Raw genomic sequence first — 21,415 nt, forward strand, 5'->3', positions numbered from 1 at the left:
TACAAAAAACCGCTTGTGTGTAAAATTATTTTTAAAGAATTTATAAGCGTTTGAATACTCTTGTTCACCTTTTATGTGACATTTAAAGGGACATCTAAATGTCAATAAAAAGGTAAACAGACATTTGAGAAACATTATTTTAATTTCCGCGACAATATGTTTTACTGTTAGTAAGATATAAATGTGTAAGATTATGAAGACTGCAATTTATGCAAGTTTGTTTCACGGGTGAGTTACCCAGACATTATAAATACCCAACAGATGTCATATCATTTTTTTTAAGTGTAGCATTACATTTTAAGTGTAAAAATATGAAACCTAAATCATCATCCTAAATCTCACCAAATCAACATCAATCAACCTAAAATCACCTAAATCTAAATTTGTTTTTCATGAATGATAAAAAACAAATCAACAGTAAATGTTTTATCCAAAATACTGCCTATGTATCAATGACTAGCCAGTAATCAGCTTTTAGCATGATCCATATCTGAAAAAATACAAAACACTAACGAGAGTTTACATAGCACCATTTGGAAGACAGGCCGAAGGAAACATTTGTATTGAAAACAGACTCGAAATAGCTGTTATCACAGAAATTAGTGACTTCAATTTTGAGTGTTTAAATACTTTAGTTATGGAACAGAAAGATATAAATTCATGTTCAATATCTACTGGACAGAAGCAAGATAAATGTCGTATACATCAAAGCAAAAAGAGGGGTACGACCGGATACAAGAAAAGAAAAATTACCAGAAAAGCTATGTAAGGTAGGTAAACATAATGAAAATGTCAATAAGGAAGGGGGAAACATATGATGCAGGACTTTTTAAAGTGATTCTTAGTTTAAAAAAAAGTATTTGGTTGAATTTACTGAAAGTGTTCGAGAAAATTTCTAAAATAATATTATTTCTTACTATTCTACGATTTTATTAGTAGTGTGTGTGATTATGGTAAAGACTCGAGGGCTATCTGCCTAAAGGGAGGGATGCCTTTCGTGGAGGACTTTCTAAGGGAAACTGGCTCGTATACACGTTGCACATGGGGAAAACCACGAAAACGCACATGCAGCCAGCCCGTTCGCGGGATTCGAACCTCGGACCGAACTACCAGTGTTCAGCGACTTTACCGCTCGGCCGCTGGTGGGCCGATTTTATTAGTAGAAACATTATTTATGCATACGTAAAGCAATGATAAAATATTTTATATTAAATAAAATCATATATTAGGACATACTGAGAAGTAAATATTATAGGTAAGCGTAAAAATATTGTTAAAATGTATTTTTCTCATAATGGAATTTTCGCGATTATTACATCTTCAAAATGTTCCAAGCGCTTTATTTTATGCTCAAAATGACTGTAATTTGTAATTTAGATTCCCATTTATACATGTAACAAAATTTAGTATGCATTTTTGAATGCGAATTCATTAAGGGGATAAATGTCCAATTAAAGTGTATTAAAGTGGGAAATTTTGTCCAAAATTCAAGTATATGTGAAAGAAGTATTAATTAAAAACTAACATTTTATGCTATTCACTAATTGACACTAAGTTGTGTTTTCAATGCATTTTCATTAAAAATAAAGCAAAAATAACAAGAAAACAGAAAAGAATTAAGTCGCATGGAGCATTTTGAAAAAAATTTTTAAATTCAAAAGAAATTTGAAAAAAAAATTAAATTGCAATGATCCAGAAATTTTTTCAAAGATATTTGATATAATTATAGTAAAATATACATGCATACAAAATTTCATAACTCTATGACAATAATTTAAAAAAAAGTATTTGAACGTCCACTGTCCCTTAAAGGGCGACTGGGGATTAGAGGATCCAATCGCTAAATCCTGGTAGTAGAGAATCATCATACACTATGTTTTTTATTTTGGGTGCCACTGTACAGTAATTAGGATTTTTTTTGAAGCAGGAGTCATGAAAAATGAGCAAACCCTCGTCGCGACTCGAACCAGAGAGCTCTCGAATACGAGCAAGGCATGTTAAGAAGGCGGGAGAAATACTTTATAATCTATCCACGTATGATGGGAAGACCTCCTGGCAAGTATATAAGACACAATTTTCTATAGTGGCGGAAGCGAATAGATGGGATTCCCAAGCTAAGGCCTGTCATCTCGCTGTTTCTGTGAGAGCAGACGCTGCGGATATTCTTCAAACTCTTCCAGAAAACCAATGACTAGACTTCGAGATCTATCAGGCGCGTTGGAGCTGTGTTTTGGCGAGAAGTGTTTAAAAGAATACGGAGGGCTTCAGCTGAAATCCCATCAACTGAAGCCCATTGAAACACTCCAGGAACTTGCCACGGATGTCAAACGGTTGTCTCATCTCGCCTTTTCGGAATGTCCGACAGAAACAAGAGAAATCCTGTCCTTGCAGTACTTCATTGACGTCATTATAGATCCTGAAATACAGAAAGCTTTGCGAATGGCGGATGTCAAATATTTGAAAAGCACTATAGTTTACGCCATGAAATAAGAGACAGACCAACAGACAACTCGTAGAAATCGCCACTTAGTGAAAGCTGCTCAATTCCAGGAGCCAGTGGATGAAATGATTGCTCGTTTAGATGATTTAACCAGACAAGTCAATGCTTTGATACGGAATAGGAATGAGAACAAACTGATGCTAAAGTGTTGGAAATGTGGTAGTGAAAGCCATGTGCGAAGGAATTGCAGAACATCCCAGGGAACAGAAAATAACGATTTAAACAGACGATTTAAACAGACAAGTCAGTGACGTTAGACGGAATAGGAGTGACAAGAAACCATCCCTAAAGTGCTGTAATTGCGGTGCTGAAGGCCACGTACGGAGGAACTGAAGAACACCTCAGGGCACGGAAAATAAGACCATTCCTCAGCAAGGGCGCAAGAAACAAATTAATGGCCATATCGCGGAGCGCAGTTTCAAGGATAATGAGAAGCCCCATTTTAAAGCGCTTTAGATTTCTGCAGTGAGTGGTGGCAATAATGTATTCTTCGTCATTGGACATATCAATGGAGTTTCTTGCAATATGGTCATCAATACAGAAGCTAATGTTACCATCATTCGGAAAGATTTAGCTGAACAGTTTAAAGAACTCCTTTGGATGCCATCCTTTGTTATCCTCCAAACTGCATCTGGTGATCAAATCGAAATAGATGAGAAGTTAAACGTAAGCATCACGTTTGGAAATGCCGCCAGCTATTATATGTCATATGTGGCAAATATTACAGATCCTTGCATTCTTGTTTGGAATTTCTTAGGAAATACTGCTTTCAGCCTCTGAGAACATAACCCTCCGTCATTAGAAGGGATCATCACATGGAAACTATAATGCCTTTTCTAGAAGATCCTGCCCAGAAAGCTGCCAATATTGCTCCAGGGTCGAAGCTAATTACAAGCTGCTTAATCCAGTCGCACGGCAAGTTACAACATCAATATCGGCTCATCAAGACCCATGGAGTGACAAAGAAGTCAAGAAAGACCAGCTGGAAGAAGGCGACATTAAACCCATAATTGACGTTATAAGTATTTGTGAAGAACTTTTTATTATTATTATTATTTGTCTACTGGCCCAAGAGAGGGCGCTACCAGCTTTCTCCCTCTTCTCGACTAGGGCAAAATTCGGACATTTTACTCTGTTTTGGTCTTTTTGAATTCTTGGCTATGCCGTTTGGGTTACGTAATTCAGGCCAAACTTTCCAACGTTTTATACATGAAGTTTTATTCGGATTGGATTTTTGCATCCCTTATTTTGACGACATCGTTATTACATCGACTAGTGAAGAAGAGCACATCCGTCATCTTCGTCAAGTGTTTGATCGTTTGAAAAAACACGGTTTGACCTTAAACCCTAACAAATGCGTACTCGGAAAACCATCTGTTTCCTTTCTAGTTTGCCTCATTACTGCTTCAGGTGTAAAACCCCTGCCTGAAAAAACAAAAGCAATTGCCGATTTTCCAAAATCTACCACTATTGTCGAGCTCAGACGTTTTTTAACTGTAATTAAATGACTTAGAACACCTATACGCAGTTAAAACTGCGTATAGGTGTTCTAAGTCAATGTCGAATCTAATAAAACGATGGTCACTTAAATGATGGGCAATCACTCCAGACATTCCAATTGTTTGTTCTTGGGTAAATGGGAGTAGTTGCTAGCGTAATATCTGGCCAGCCCTCTGCCCGTGTGGTCCAGAAAGTTGGAGGACTGTCAGCTGAATTAACTATCGTCAGGCCATGGGATGTTATAAAGTCCAGAACTGGCACTGCTCTTCTGTTTCCTTCCGGTGATCCCCAAAGAGAGCTTGCGGCATTAAAGTCTCTTGCAACAATTTTGCTGCAAACCGGAAGTGCAACTACATATTCTAGTTCAGTCAGTGCTAATGTGATACCATATGAGGGCAAAATATAGATACTTATGAAAGCAATGTTCCCATTAGGGCTCTCAAGCTGAATGGTGATTTGAGTATTCACTTTGTACATTAGTGATGGAGTGAGCGGACCGTTATGCACTGTTGCTGCTAGATTACTGTTTGACTGAAATACTTTGAAAGAACTCATGCCTACAATGTTTCCATTTGCGGTGTAATATTCTTGCAGTAGTTCCCACTGGTAAGTTATTTTCCATTATAATTTTGGCTGCGTTGTTTGTTGCAGCCTGGCATCTCTGGAGATTCCCCTGTAAGACGGAGAAACCTTGAAGTATACTCTTGTGTACAAGACCCTGCATTTTGCTTAGTGTTGATAAGCTGCTCTGAGGAGACTGAGCTCTGCTTTGTATGCTGGGCATATTCCTGCACTTGCCGAGTGTGTTATTTCGTAAGTTGTGCCTAGTTACTTATTCGAATCTTCGCAGTTAATACAACGAGGTGTAGTTGTAGTACACTTGCCAGCTGCGTGTCCTTTACCACAGGTAGCACACGTGGGGGATGACCTGCACGTGTGGCTGATGTGGCCCAGATTTTGGCAGTTGTAACACCTCTTTACTTTGAAAACTTGTCTAAACGTGCACGAGCTAAAACCAATGAAAACACGGGGGTTGTCTTTTACTAGGTCAAAACTGCTGTCGTGAATACAGAACATACTAGAAATATCTCGCGACTGGCTGAAAACCAGAGAGACCATAAGACCAGAGAGAGAGAGCGCCTTGCATTGCGCATTGCCATTTGTCTTTACATGCGCCTTGCATTGCATTGTATTTAACATTTTTAGTAGTTTTAAGTATAATTACTGGTTATACTGCGTGATATTGTTAACACCTGTATGGATATCTCTGAGGAAAATTCAAGAGTTCTGATCTATTTCTTTTGATAAGAATAAATTTTATTTACGTTTTATCGGACTTGTGCATTCAGTCTATTACGAACCCGTACGCAAGCAACAATACAAACTAAATCGAGATTACAAACAATTGGTTTAAAATCTGCTAATTAGCTATCTAATTAGCTATTTATATCAGTCTTATTTATATCAGTCAGCTATTTATATTAATCTAATTAGCTATTTATATCAGTAAAAACATCTTCTCTTCGAATCACATCTTCAGGAATGTGATTTTTGCAAACACTTCATTTACTCGAAATAAAACGCACTCGAAGAATTTTTCGACGATCCGGTTACTATTTTGTGCCGTTTTCAGAAATTTCTAAACACTAACATAATGCTTTGTTCCAATGTAACTGGATTTACAGTTTGATTTGCAATAATGATCCAACATTAGTAAACTGACAAAAGTGACACTTGAAAAGAACTTTCGAACACAGAGCGGTCAATTACAAAATTGACCAACACGATGGATGGAAATGTTAGTTTGGTTTATTTGATTATGGCAAAGCACTCAAAGGCTATCTGCCTAAGTGAAGGGAAGCCTTTATGAAGTCTTTTCTAAGGGAAAATAGCTAATATACACATTATGTGTGGAGCATATGGAAACTTCCATGCAGGAGCTTGTTCGCCAGGATTCGAAACTCGGGCCGACCTACCAGTTTTCAACGACTTTACCGCTCGGCCGCTGGCAGGACGATGGACGGAAAGAATGACTAATCATCAACAGCTTGAAAAGTATCATGGCCTCCTCCTTACGAAGGTCACGATTCGAGCCGTTTTCTCTAAGAAATGCTCCATGATGCATCCTCTCCTTGGCGATATCCTCATGCGCATCACAATACTAATTTTAAAAATGGTTGAGATCTCGCCTAGTAGCGAAAATAATCATATGTGAAAATGAATAAAAAACTGAAATTTATTTATTCACAATTAATGAAATATTAACTGTCATTAAACTTATTAACAGAACTAAACAATTACGTCGAGCAGATCACAAATGCTTACCATAAAATTACTAGCACACTAAAATCAATTTGACTGGTATAAAGCACCTGGAATACAACTATGTTTACTTAATTATTAACTTCTTATAAGATTAAAATTTCATTTGCTATATGTAGTACTTTATCAAGCCCAAATTCTGCAATGCAGGAGAAAACGAACGCGATGAGCTTAGCATTTAAGTACAGATGAATCAGTATATGAATGAAATATCAATATAAATCGCAGCGAATCGGCACACTATTTATTCATTTTCTAACCCTTTTCTTCACATTAGCTAATCATCCTTCACCTCCCCCACGAGAGTAAATTGTGCATATCAGATCAGAAGTAGACTGAGTGGAAATTAAAACTAACTTGTCAGAGAATAAAATCAGAACTAGACAGAATGGAAATTAAAAACATAACTGTTTAGACAATAATATAATTATATAACCATTTACATTTTTAATTTCTGTTCTATCTCTTTCTGATTTGGTATAATAATATTACATCTTTAATTTTTAAAGTTTATTCTAATTTTACAGCTTTAGATCACATCTCAACATCCGTCGTCTAACGAAATCCAAAATTTTCAAAAAGTGTTAAGAGGAACTAAAAAATAACTTACTCGTTTTAGCAGATAAACGTTCCATATGATTTATAAGAGCACTCATTCTTATAATTTGGGAGCATCAAAATATTAGTTGAACAAACTTTTGCGAATTTTGCACCTAATGGTATCTACCTTTCTGTCTTTAATTGACTAAATCACATGAGCACTTTACGAATCAGAATGCTTGCGTTTCAGGGAGAATTTAAAAAGTCAAATGAGCTCATATTTTCAGAATCCTTCAGTCCTTAGAACTGAAACTATTTACTTTATATTCCAACCTCATTCGCAAAAACTTTGTTGTTAGATGTTATTGTAGGGCTAATATTTAAACTAGTAAACTCTGAAACCAACTTTTTCGAATACCCAGTTTATTACATATTTCATATTTTAAAGACTAGCATATTATCAGTAAAAGAGTATTCTGATATATTGTAAGTATGTATTGAGCTCTCAACACTGGGGGGGGGGTCACTCTCAACACTAGGCTCTCAACACTCTCAACACTAGGGTTCATTCAATGCCGTTAAAATTAAAAGTGGGCAGTACGTTTATCGGTCAACATTAAAGACTGTAGCGATGGGAATTACTAAACTGTGATTTTAGCGATTAATGAAGTCACATAACCCGTGTAAATTAAAAGTGATGAGAATTGGGCTCTTATGTTCCTTGAAATTCTTTATTTCCTAATCTTATGCTCAATTTTCCGGTTGACCTTTTTGATATTGCCGTGAAGTTAGACGGAAGAGAAAATCGTTGTTTAGAAATACAGATAAGCCGCAGTGCGAATATAAACAAAGCAGTCTCTGTGTGGCGCTTTAAAATTTCTTTCCAATTAGTTTATCGATCGCTCTAGTTTCATACCCCCATGCATTTGCTTGTGGGCTAACATTCAGTGCAAACTTTTACCTACAAATAATTTGTGTTATCTTTAAAAGCTGGGTTCTTCCCTTTAATTATTATCAGATTGAGTCTTCTTCAAGATCCAGTGATTCTTCAGCAAACGAGCTGTAAAATCGCTGAATACCGGTAATTGGACCCCAGCTCTAGTGTGTATAACGTGAACGCGAGTCAGTTAAAAAGTTTTGTATGAAGGCGTCCCTTCTTTCAGGCAGGGAGTCTTTCTGTACTTTGCCCATGACCTAAGTAATCCAATCCAGTCTTCAGAACGCATTAGACTTCTTTAATCAGAAATTTGAAAAATGAATTAATTATTCTAATATTAGTTAAAATATTCTTAGTCTTCGAAATTTCATTTCCAAATTATTCAATAGTCTTCCAAATTACCATTTCGCCCTTTTGATTTTGCCTTGAAAATAGAAGAAAGGCAGAGTTAGGGGTTTTGAACGGAGAGAAACTTTAGTACGGATGCAAGTGAAATCGGCCTCTGTCTACATTTTGACAAATATCTCGAGCAGACTGCTTCTTTCATTATTAATTTATTGATCGCTTTAGTTTGATATCCCCATGTAAATTCTTTCCTGCTAATACCAAATACAGACTACTATCTAAAGGTGTTTCGTGTTAAAGAGCTGGTTTTTCTTTAGCTAATATTAGATTTAGTACACTGTGAATTTATTTGACAGATCTCCGACTGTCACTTCGATTATTGCTCTGAAGTTAGAAGGAAGAGAATGTGAATGATTTGAACACAGAGAAACAGAAATTTAATTACGAATGTAAATGTAAACATTCTCTGCGTGAAGTTTTGAGCAGCAACGTATCCCGAACGGATTGCTTTCACTATTAATTTATTGATCGCTTCAGTTTGATGCCCCCCCATGCAAATACTTGTCGGCTAATATCAAATACAGTTTAATAGCTAGAGGTAGTTTCTCTCGTTTTTAAACAAATGGCTTTTACTTTAACAACATTAGATTTAGTTATTAATTGAATTGATACTTACAGCAAAAGTTTAAATATTTTTTGCATTCATTGTTACATAATTTTTATGTTTCATTTTTCAGACGTACGAAGTGGAAACTCCGAAAAGTGGCACAATCAAAGCTCATGTTCAGGTACTACCTCAATTGTATGCTTTCAAAGTATTATTAAATGTCTTTTACATTATGAATATGTTCAACAGATTGAACTGAATATTTATTTTATTAACGAACTAGTATAGATTGGAGTTTATTATTCTAAACCGTCAAGACTTATCCCTTAACAAAAGTTCCAATAATTGTACACATAATGAAAAATTTATTCTTAACAGGAACTATACGTAATTTCAAAAGCCACTTCTGGAAGTTAGGATATTTGCCTCCCTCCAACTTTTAAAAATAAACACCAAGGCTTAATGAATTATAATTCATGATTATTAATGAAAAATAAAACTGTCTTTTTTTCAAAGTAGATATTCTTTTACACATGTCCTTATCACTATTTCTTCGTGGTCACAGAAGCTTATTTGAATGAAGTCCTTTCTGCAGCTGCAGATATAGTTCTTACTAAACGTTGATAGGTTTCAGTATTTGATAAACAGGATCATTATTACAACGTTTATTTACATTTTCAACGATTTTGTTTCCGTTTGATGAAACGGTATCATTCAAGATTTATCATTTAGGATCTCGCATCCAGGATAATATGTACTGACATTTAACCAGGCGTTAATTTTATTTTGATCATAATTTAAATTTCTTCTAATTTCCTTCATTGGTATTACCTGTTTTGCAATCCTGAGTTACATTATCACCATTGCTCAGTTTCTTCATATTTTTATCCCTGTCTAAAATTTGCTTGGAGAGCCTCTTTAACGTAGATATATTCACTAGATTCCAAGAATTGGTAGCCGTCTTGTAATAGAGCCCTTTGAATCCGCGACTTAACCCTCTAAGCGGTAAGGCCGTATATATACTGCCTAGAATATTTTTTGTGATATCTGTAAGAACGTATATATACGTGCAAATTAAAATATGTCAAATAAATTAGGGCAATATATCAAAAGTGCACAAATCCAGGTATGAAATTCCAGGAGAGTTTTTACATTAAAATCAAAAAAATAATTTATTCTCATAGTAGTTTTGGGAAATTTGTGCTTTCTTAGCGAAAACTCTGGCCGCTCAGGGGAAAGTCGCGAAACGGACTTTTCCTCTTCTGCTAAGTAAAGTTTTCATACAAATCTGCATTTTTATAAAGTTATTCGAAACTTTCCACCACATTTTGACCCATGGGCTGTAATAGTGGGGTAGCATTAGATGATATGAACAATAACCGGGACTTGAATTTTCACAGTCAAAGATATGCGAGATATTCACACGTATGTTGCATTATCTAGAAGTAAAAATACTCGAATTGATTTTTTCATATTTGCTCAGATGTCTTTGCAAGTTTTATAGTACTAATTAGTAAAAACATTCGTAGTCAAACACAATTTCTTTTAAACAATATAAACAACTAGTAAAATTTCCACATTTTAAAAATTTGAAGAGTTAAGATCATCTTATCCCCAGCAGTGATTATCTAGAGTTTCTTGTTGAGTTCAACCAGCACGAAATTTTGTTCTGCATTAATGTATTTACTTCTTTGAATATCGGGAGAAGCACTGAAGCAGGAGAGGTTTTCGTTGTCAAAAAGCCTCGAGAAACAAAAAACGTTTTTCCTTTTAAATTATCTGATAAGAAAACATATTATAAATTTTTACGTAAAAGCATAATCTCAAATATGTTTCTAAAAATTGTTCTGGTATTATGAGTGAGTGAGTGAGAGGTTATTGGCGCAAAACCAAAGATGATTAAAACGCGCCAAACACAGGATGAGATGATTACAATTTAAAATACAATAAATAAAAACAAGTGGACAAATGTATCAAATCCAAAGGATGAAGTCATATAGATTCTGGTATTATGATAATACTTTTTCTTCCTCCAAAAGCATCATGATGATATAGGTGAGTTTACTAAAAAGGAATGAATCCAAAAGATGCTTATGTTTATTTCTAAATGGGAAAAACTCTCTTATGAAATAAAATTTATACGTTTACAGCAAATATATAAAATAAAATATTTATTATTTATCAGTATTTTAAATATTCATATTTCAGTATTATTAAAAAACTTCTTAGTTGCCATTTTTTCATGTGAGCACAAATAAAATGATTTCAAAATACTTTCAATTTTTAAAACGCGATTATGACTGTTATTTTATAAGTATATATTTATAAACTCTCATAAAGAAATGTTTTATTTATTTCCATGCAACTTTACTTTAAAATAGCTGTAAGTCAAGCTTGAATTATTGGAACATTTTTTAGAAATTTTTCTAAATCCAAGTTGTGGCTAATTTTTACTCGTTTAAACCATCGAAATAACGACGCTTCCTATTCATCGAAGTCCGATGCATCAATTAATTTCTTCTTTCCATTTTGCAATGAATGGAAAAATTTAGCTTTAGCTGTAAGAGTATTGTCTAAAGAGATCTCTTTTAGGCATAGCAGCTACTTTTATTAACGTTAGTTTTTAAAAGCATTAATTACCTCTGCTTTTTCATCATCATATTCATGTTGTTATCTTTTTCTTAAAAGTATTTTTTATTTTATTGTAGATTTATTTTTTTTATTAGAGGGAGAAATTTTCATACAATTAGATAAGACATTAACAGTCTAAATAAGAGAAAAGTTGCTTAAATTATCCTTAAACTTTACCGATTTGTTTCTAAATTGATTTGATTAACAACCTTTTAATCTAATCAGCGAGAAATAGGATAATCTGGACTCAAAAATTCTAATGAAAAGTTCCCTCTAAAGTACCTTAAATTGCTAACTAGAATGCATGAGAAGTGGTAAAAGAAATTAAACTTAGGGCATTGCATGATATATTTGTGTACAAAATGTAAGCAACTTTTCTGTAATTCCGCAAAATATCAAATGGGAGACATGAAACTCATACTACATAGGCACAATCTAGTACTTAAAAGATGAAGAAAGTATAGTAGCAAGAAAATGAATAGCACCAAACGAATAGAAAAAAACCTTTACTGACAGAATGGCGTTGGTACAATAATCTGGCCAAAAGGAAGTAAAACAGGACAAAAGCCACTATAAGGGATAACCTCCCCTAACTTCAATGATTGTGTTGGGCCGTCTGTGGATACTCTTAAATTCTTAGGATAAGAGCTGCCATTTTCCAAGGAGAATCTGTTCCAGTTGTCTGGTGTTCTGTGGAGGGCAAGATGATACCACCAGGCGTCTCGCCGAAGCATTCCACACATATTCGATATAATTTAAATGAGGGGAACACATTGGCTAATCAGTTCTGTGAATGTCTTCACTTTCCACCGACTCATCAACAGCATAATTCCAGTGTGGCCGTGCACTATAAAACAAACTCGGTACATCGGAAAAGACGTAAGTGTGTGTGGGGGGGGGAAGGTAATTTCATCACGGTAACAATCTTCGGTAAGTGAACCTCTGTCAAAAATGCGGAGCTCCGTCCGTCCGCTCATCATAATGTCTCTCCATACAAGCACGCCAGGATCACTCCAGCGGCCTCTGTTCCTGATGTTAATAGGATGAAAGCGTGTCTTCGCCTTTTTCCATATGAAATGACGCCGAGGACCGTTTTCAGACTGAAACGATTCTCATCGGTAAAGAGGACGTGACTTCATTGATGGGGTATCTAGTCTTTGTGTACCGATAACATATTTCGATACATTCTCGCGGACCGATAAGTTTTAATAATTCGACCCACTGGCGCAATTTTTTCACATAAATAAATCATCATCAATCATATTATTTTCTAAACTAGTAAACTATGTATTATTGTAATGTAGGTGCTGTTGTAATATCGGTTGTCGGCCGATGACACTTTGGATCTTGGACAGATAGCTGGATATTTCGCGGACCGGTGTCGTTCCACGGACCGGCTCTACACCAGTGTAAACGGTGCCGTTGATGGACTGCTGTCGATGATATGCAGGGTTCAGGACAGCAGATGAATAGGCCATCTTTATAAAGTCGTCTGGCCAGAGTAAGCCGGAACACCCTGTCGTCCGGTTGCCGTGCACAACTGCTGAGCATTGCTGCTCGCTGTCTTGTGTCGATCTCTTTTTGCCTGCAGGGTGATATATCGGTCATCAGTTATCGTTGTTTTCCTTGTCCTTTCACCACAACATTTCTTACAGCTGTCGCTGTCGTTATGAAAGGCTTTCCAACCGCGTGAAACAACACGTTTATCAATTCCAAACTCTTGGACGACAGACGTTAAACTACTGCCCTCCTCAAGCTTGCCAAGCTCACCAGCGGTCGAGGGGTAAAGTCGTTGAACAATGATGATTCGGTCCGAGGTTCGAATTCCGCGAACGGACTACCTGCATGGACGTTTTCGTGGTTTTCCGTACGTGTAGGGCGTATATGAGCCAGTTTCCATCAGAACGTCCTCCACGACGGCATCCCTTCCCTTAGACAGATAACCCTCGAGACTTTGCTGTAATCACATAGACCAAAAACCAAACCAAATCTCAAGCTCGCTACTGAATCTACCACGTGTAAAAGGCGTCCTGATTGGTTTTGCACCTATACTGAAATACAATCTCACTTTCACTTGCAGAAGAACGCCCGGGAATGCGCCTTCCTTTCTCCTTTTTATGCTGCCTTGCACGGTACACACTACCTCCATGCGTTTTGCGTGGCCTGATGTATTTTCTGAGGTCATGGTGATGATATTTGCATACGCATCACTTTTAAACTGAGCTCGCTTTTCATTCTACTGATTGTAGAAAGCCCTTGTCTAAACTTCCATGGTTGTATGTTAAAAAATGACTTTGTTGCTTTAATTTTGCACATTAGTGTCTTTTCCAAAACATGTAGAATGAAACTGTTTAGAAGAATAATTTATTTTGATTAAAAAAGAAAAAGGGAAGACAAGAATATTACAATTGAACCCAGATACTATAACAAAGCTGAAGAGATCAAGAATGATTTCGATGTGTCCGTATTTCATTATGATGATCAAATTGAAAATTCAAAATATGTATCTTATTCTTATGCAGTGCGCTATGAATAATATTTAGTTTAGCCGTAATTGTTTAGCTTAAACATAAAAACTGCACATTTTGCATTTGTTTGTTGCTTGTAAATAGCACCAAAATTATCACTTATGCATTTAATTAAAGAAATAAGGTTTACCTGTAATTTTAAGAAACATTTCCAGAATTTATTATTTTAGAAATTTTATCAGTTGGAAATATTCATTAATTTTTTTATCGTTTCTAAAAATTTGTTATCAGAGTTATTAGAAGATTCTGCACTGCATTTAAAGAAGCTAATCAAATGGTTTTCTGAGTCAATATATTCGAGAGCTAATCCAAACTTTCTAAAATTTGAGTATCTGAAGTAATCTTTGTTGGAATAATTTCTTCCTTTTCCGCATCTGATTCTGCTTATTTTTATTTTATATATTTATTCCGCAATCACTTTGTTACAGTAAGCTGATTTCATTGAAACGCTTCATCGAAGCTGACACAGTCTTCTGAAGAATCGTTGCATGGAATGATACTTTTCCCCTAGTCGGGCGCAAGTGTTGCCATCAGCAGGTTTTTCCTACGTTATGGTGACGGCGCGCCAGATCATACTTGATTAAAGAATTGAACAATCTACGTCAGTTGGGGAAATGAATTGATACGTTGATGGGGATGCTTATTTGGTCCTAAGCAGAATCTTAATTAGCTAAGTCATACATAATGCCGCTGATGACATATGACAGAGGTGGCCAAAGCACGTCTCGCGAGCCGCGTGCGGCTCTAGCAGGCGAGTGGTGCGGCTCTTGTGCAAATAAAATATATACATTTAAGCTAACATTACTAAATGTCCTTCATTTCAAACTAGTTTTACTACTTTTAAAATGATGTAAATATGGATTTGTGGTTTTGGGGAAATCTAGTTGTGGCTCTCGAATATTCCTGAATTCCAACATGCGGCTCTTAATGATATGAAGTTTGTCCACTCCTGGCATATGATGTTAAAAGGCACTAGTAAGTTGAAAACCAGTTTAGCACTAACATGATGAGAAAAGTAAACGGAAAAGGCCATTGTCTCACGATGCAAGGCAATCCATCATTGGATAGAACAGAAATACAGCGGTGAGAGAAGCCTTCGGAAAAGATGGAGAAAATCATAACACATGCCACGATCATTGATATGAAGTATCAAGGGAAAAATACAGACACATTCGTAAAATAAAACAAAAAAAAAAATTATGAGTTTATTTAAAATACATAAAACGAAGGACCACTTAAATGAAGTTGAATTTGGTTTATTTCATTATAGCAAAGCACGCTAGGTCTACCTACCTAAGGCTAGGGATGCTTTCGCGGAGTGCTTTCCAAGAGAAATTGGCTCATTATCCTTCTTACACATGGGGAAAACCACGAAAACGCCACTGCACCCAGTCCTATCGGCCTGGAATCAGTGCTCAACGACCTTACCGCTTGCTCGCTGTTGGGCCTGTTTAAATGGCAAATAACACCATAAATAGAAAATCACAACCGTCTGCTGTTGGCTACATTTGCAGCTGAGAGACAGGAACTATTCCTTTTAACGGTTCCCTGGAAGATTGTATCAAAATCGATGAAAACGTTATAACAAAATCAACATACAGTAACAAAGTTATTGTGGAAAAATTTTAAAATGAAAATAATGCAGAATCAAATGATAAAAGGAAAAAATTATTTAAGCCAATATTATTTAAACTTCAGAGTTTGTAATAGATGCACGCAGAAATTAGAAAAGAACTATTATTTTCCTTATTTTAGTTCCGGAGGCCAAAATCATTTAGTAACATTTAAAACGTTTTGAAATGGATCATCTATTTTCTTTCTGTACATGAATTCAGCCAGGTAAGACTTTATCTGATAACAAATTCTTCCTCGATGATTTTTGTTGCGCCATTTTGGTTTCAGGAAATGGTTGCAATACTAGTGATATCTTCTGAAACAATATTTGGCGATTTGGCCGCTTGCGCCGTGCTAAATATAAAATACAGCAGAATAATTTCAATGTGTTTTGGAAGGCTTCACTTTTCAACTTATGTACAAGTTTAGCCACTTTGGGTTTTTTGAATGGCATCAGTTTTCAAGACGTTTAATTCTGCATCTGCTCAAGGCTTTGGCCAAAGACAGGTATTGACTTCGTCTTGGCCGTCATGGATCTAATCGAAACCTCTCACATCAAAGGACCAGTAGAAACAGCAACAACTAATTTGATTGCTTATTTTTTTCCTCTGTAAGTTAACGCTTTACGTTTTGGTAGAGCTATTGAACTTTTTCCCCATGCACTTGTGCTAAATTAAACATTAAATTCAAACCTGCAGTCTCAATTTAACTGGAACAACAGCGGAAAATGAGATTTTTTTCAGAGTTTATATCCATTGGAATAGCTAACCGAAATTCAGTGAGTGACAATAGGGAAGAAAGCTTTCAAGTTTCAGATTTGTGCATCAGACTGAGGACAAATCAATTTTCATAACCAATATTCAGTTTCTTCTAAATTGTAGTAATAAATGAAGCATTTTAAGAAGTGGATAATATTTCGAAAATGGTTTAGAGAAAAGAGAAAATACGTTTAGAGTTTTCTGAAAATGTGAAAAACTTCTGCATAAGCGGTTAAAATAACGTGAATCTGAATACTACAAGTTTAAGGAACCAGAGGAAAAATTCACTAAATACTTCGTTATATTTGGATTTAATGTATCCCAGTTTAACTACAAAATAAAAGTTTAAGATAAAAATGACGTTAGAGATTTCACCTTGAAGAAAAGTAGGTAAATGGACTGCTTTATATGGATGTATAACAGACGCATGCAAAGTGGCACATTATTCAGTTTAAGATTAAAATATATTTGACTACATACGATAAGCATATAATATGTAAACAATATATTATTTTAAAATGTAAAATTAGAAATTTGTCCCAGAAAGAAGATACAAAGCCATGAAAATTTATTTGTCTGAATGATAGAGAAATTTGTCTAAGCTGAAAATCTCTGTGTACTTCAAGCAATTCTGTTTCGTTTCATTCTATTTGCAGTTTTGTGTGCGAGACGATCACATTTTTACTACCCTAGTTTACTAAAAATGTTTGCGATGGACGATACAGACCCAATATTCAATAAAATGAAAATCAGGTATACTGTAAAAGGAAAGTATAGCTTTACAAAAGGGAGGAAACATAAGAGGCATGATCTCAGGAAAAATAATTAAGGCAGATGAAGATGTAAGCATATAAAATTACTTGGAATTTGATAAATTGACCCCTTTTCTTATTCACTTAGTGGAAATTCAATATAGTACTATATTTTCGCTAAAACATCATTAGTGCGAATCTTTAGTGAGGCAAAACTGAGCCCTGGTAAGAGTATACTTGATAAAATGCAGTAAGTTGGTAGACAGAGATATATGTTGCATTCTATATTATATTATGTTCATAAGTGTTCCAAATTTATTTCTTATGTGGGATGGAAGGTTGAGAGAGTCATTTAAGTTTTCCAGGCAGCTGAGTTAGGAACTTTTTCAAATTAGCTTGCAGGGTTTTATTTTATTTTCCTAACGGTTAATTTCTAAGTTTGGAAACAGCCTTTCCTTTACACCCTCATTTTCCTATCTATGCTTTCCAGCCAGAATGAGTTTTCAGTTTCATGCTTTATAAAAAGTAGGGTAGAAACTACTATTTAAGCTGAAATTTGATCTACTTCAGGCAAAGAGTATTCTGTGTTTCAGCCACGTTGTTGCCACTAACTAAAGCTTGCTATTTTGCGGTTGTGCATATTATTTGCCAGTTAATATATGTCGGGGATATTAGCCAGAGAGCCAACTACGCGTTAAATACATCTCTGTGCAGTTTCAACTGATTATTCAACTTATAATTAGCTTAGTTTTACGTTTTCTATTTTTTAAATTAAAGCCATAAGGGCTGGCTATTTGTACGCTTAAGTAAGGTTATCTGAGAATATATTAGAGTTGAAATAAAAGGGTATTTTAACCCTTCTTCTGTTGTTGTTGTTGACAACTTAGCGAATAGTCGTTTTGCAGTTTTAGTTGATTCTAGCAGGCAAGTAACTTTAATTCAGCTGGAACACTATAAATTGAATTAGGAACGTTAGGAGTAACGTTAGTGTTTCGAGGAAACAAAGTTTGAAAAATTGTACTTAATAACTAAAGAGGCGCCAAAAATAAATTTTGCTTTTCTAGAACTGCGTAATAAATAATACGAAGAATGCAATACCGCTGATAATATCTACTAGAAAAGGCATACTAAATTTGAATTCATATCCCTACTGATCCGGATTCAACGTGACTTTCCCAGAATAATATTTGCTTTTATCAAATATACTTTTTCATATTATATTGCCGAAAGATAGGTAAATAGGCAAGTCATGAATAACATCAAAACACTCGGGTTATTTGCTTTGGTAAAAGCATCTCGTAAGAACTTCTAAAGTAATTCAAATCATTTACACAACACACGGAAAAATCACGAAAACATCCATTCAGCTGCCTCATTTTGCTACCCAGAATCGGATTCAGTACTGTCACTCTTCAGTGGTCTTCAGCTATCCGTCGGCATCTAGGAGACCCAGCTGCCAAATTTCAGAGACACACCATCATAATTTGGTCAATGATTTTCATATGAACTTCATTGAATGTTTAAGGGAAGCAATAGAATCAGGCCTAAAATCCACGGACGCAGAACCGTTAGTAGGGTTCCATCCTGTGTAATTTTAATTTAAAGTTTCTTAAACTCTACTTAGACTGATAAGTGAGTTATCACTTCGTCTGTGAAAGCATTACAAAGTCCTCAAAAAGTTTTAAATAGCCTTTTTATTTAAATCTTTAACTATTAAAACACATAGCTTGTGCGTTTAAATTGTACTTTTTGAGTTACCATCAGTGTTATGTTCACCTCTTTGTGGAATGGGCTGGAAATCAAAACTCTACACAATAAATATCATAAATATTTTACTCTTGCTCAACGTACAAACTTGAAACACAATACACTTATATCCTTAGAACACAATTACAATAAAAATAATCGCGTGTTGCCACATCTCTGAAACACAATCGCGGAAAACTTCATTAATTTAAAAGTAGAAATAAATTATTTTTAGCTTTATACGAATATCAGGAGCGCGCTTTTTCGGCGGGCAATGGATGGCGTAACACACTGGGCCCCCATGACCCCGTCATCAGCTCAGCTAGATATATAAACTGAAATATAATGCAACACATAAAAATTAAACAAACTGTAAATATAATTATAAAACATAGAGAGCAATAATTCACTCAGTCATTTATAGGAAGTCTGACCAGTTTATGTATTGGTCTTTTCATTTCACCCGACGCAGTTTTTAAGTTGACTGACCTTACTCTTTGGTCAGTTCCCTTATAAGTGCAAATTACTTTTGCCATCTTCCACTTAAGTGGCGGCAAGTTCTCATCCTTGATTAGCACCAAGTCATTCACACGTAAATCAGCACTGGGAAGTTTCCACTTGTTGCGCACTTGCAACTGAGTTAAGTAGTCTTTTGACCACGATTTCCAAAACGATTGGGAAATCTGTGTGACTAATTTCCACCGTTCACGGATGGGAATTTTCTCATTTGTTACATCAGGCTCAGGAACACTTTTTAACTCGGAACCGATAATAAAGTGACCCGGTGTAATGACAGAAAAATCATTTGGGTCCTCAGAAGGGCGGGAGTCCTCAGAAGGGCACTAAAGGACGGGAGTTAAGTATGGCTTCAATCTCCACTAGACACGTTGAAAATTCTTCTTGTGAGAGGATCTGCGATCCTATAACACGTCTCATGTGAAACTTCATGGATTTAACGGCAGCCTCCCATAGGCCTCCAAAATGAGGGGCTGATGGAACATTCATTGTCCATTTAACGCCTTCGTTGGTCAAGTAAGTACCAAGTGCCTCCATCGTACACGCTTTTAAGTAATTCTTTGCACCGATAAAGTTCGTTCCACAATCACTGAATATTTCAGCGGGCTTTCCTCGTCGTCCTATGAATCGTTTCAGAGCTGCAATGCATGCCTGAGCACTAAGGTCACTGACAAGTTCTAAATGGACGGCTTTCGTTGCAAAGCATACAAACACACATACGTACATTTTCAGTGGTTTAACTCCTTTACCACGTCTAGGACTGATCAAGAATGGTCCTGATAAGTCAGTTCCGCATTTAAGAAATGGTCTTCCGGGATTCACTCTCGCAGAAGGTAAATCAGCCATCATTTGTTTCGAAAACTCAGAGCAAAATCTGGCGCAGATAACGCACTTTCTTATTTCTCTGCGTATGGCAGTTTTTGCTCCTATAATCCAATACTTTTGTTTCATTGCAGAGTTAACTAATTGTACTCCTCCGTGCATATAATTAAGGTGATAAAATGTCACTAACAATTTTGTAACAGGATGATTCTTAGGAAATATTATTTGATGTTTCACAGAGTCTGGTAAGCTGGCATTTCTTAAACGTCCTCCTACACGTAGTATGCCACTGTTGCCTAAGAACGGATTTAGAGAAATTAAAGAACTTTTCTTTAATACTCTCGCTTTCTCTAAAGTAGCTATTTCCTTTTTATACTCAGTTCTTTGGACTAGTTTGATTAGAATATCATGCGCTTCTTTTAGTTCACTTGTTTTTAAGAAAGGAGCCAAAATCCTATTCCCCCTCACATTTCTTATAAACCTTAAACACCAAGCAACAACTCTCTGCAACTTACTCCAAACTGAAAATTTATTCCAAAGCTGCTCAACTAATTCCAACTGAACTACAAAACATTTGACAGAATTTTTTTGCTGTCTTAGTATTTCCGCACTGTCTACATTTGGTAACCCTCTAACCCAATGTTTAGGCCAACTCTCAAAACTTTTTCGAAGCCAAATTGGACCTGACCACCATTTTTCATTAAGTACCAACTTCTCAGCCGAGATTCCTCTAGTAAGCAAATCTGCAGGGTTATCGTCAGACGGACAATAATACCAATCACTTGGACTCGATCTTTCCTGAATTTCCACAACCCGGTTGGCAACGAACTGTTTCCATCTCTTCGCACTTCCCTTCACCCAATGCAACGCAATACAAGAATCACTCCAAAACAATATTCTTCCAATTTTATCCTTAAAGACACTCTTAAGGTAATTTCCCACTCTAGCACCTATTACCATGGCCATTAGCTCCAATCGTGGCAGCGTTAGTTTCTTTAACGGTGACACTCTACTCTTCGACATTATAAAAGATACTCTGTAATTCGCATTAATCTCACAATATCTAAAATAAACAACAGTTCCGTAAGCACTTGGTGAAGCATCGCAAAACACATGTACTTCGGATTGCTCATTCTCACAATCCAGAAAACAATATCTCGGAATAGTAACGTCTATCAATTTTTCAATTTCTTTACACCACGTTATCCACTTTTGCTGCAAGTCCTCCGGCAATTCTTCGTCCCAATCACACGCTCTCTCCCAAATTTCCTGTAACAATAACTTTATACGTATCACA

The 21,415-nt window shown here is 35.8% G+C and overlaps 1 protein-coding gene across 1 annotated transcript in view; it reads left to right on the top strand.

Moving 5' to 3' along the window:
* LOC118194142 (uncharacterized protein ZK1073.1-like) overlaps positions 1 to 21,415 on the top strand; it is a 164,107-nt gene that overhangs the window by 15,413 nt on the left and 127,279 nt on the right. The window contains exon 2 of the mRNA XM_035365328.2: positions 8,882 to 8,932. Coding sequence (XP_035221219.1) covers positions 8,882 to 8,932 — 51 coding nt within the window. The remainder of the gene's footprint in view (positions 1 to 8,881; positions 8,933 to 21,415) is intronic.

Source organism: Stegodyphus dumicola, chromosome X1, assembly GCF_044657685.1.
Source record: "Stegodyphus dumicola isolate Sdum_Otavi_A_Nest chromosome X1, ASM4465768v1".
Classification (NCBI taxonomy): domain Eukaryota; kingdom Metazoa; phylum Arthropoda; class Arachnida; order Araneae; family Eresidae; genus Stegodyphus; species Stegodyphus dumicola.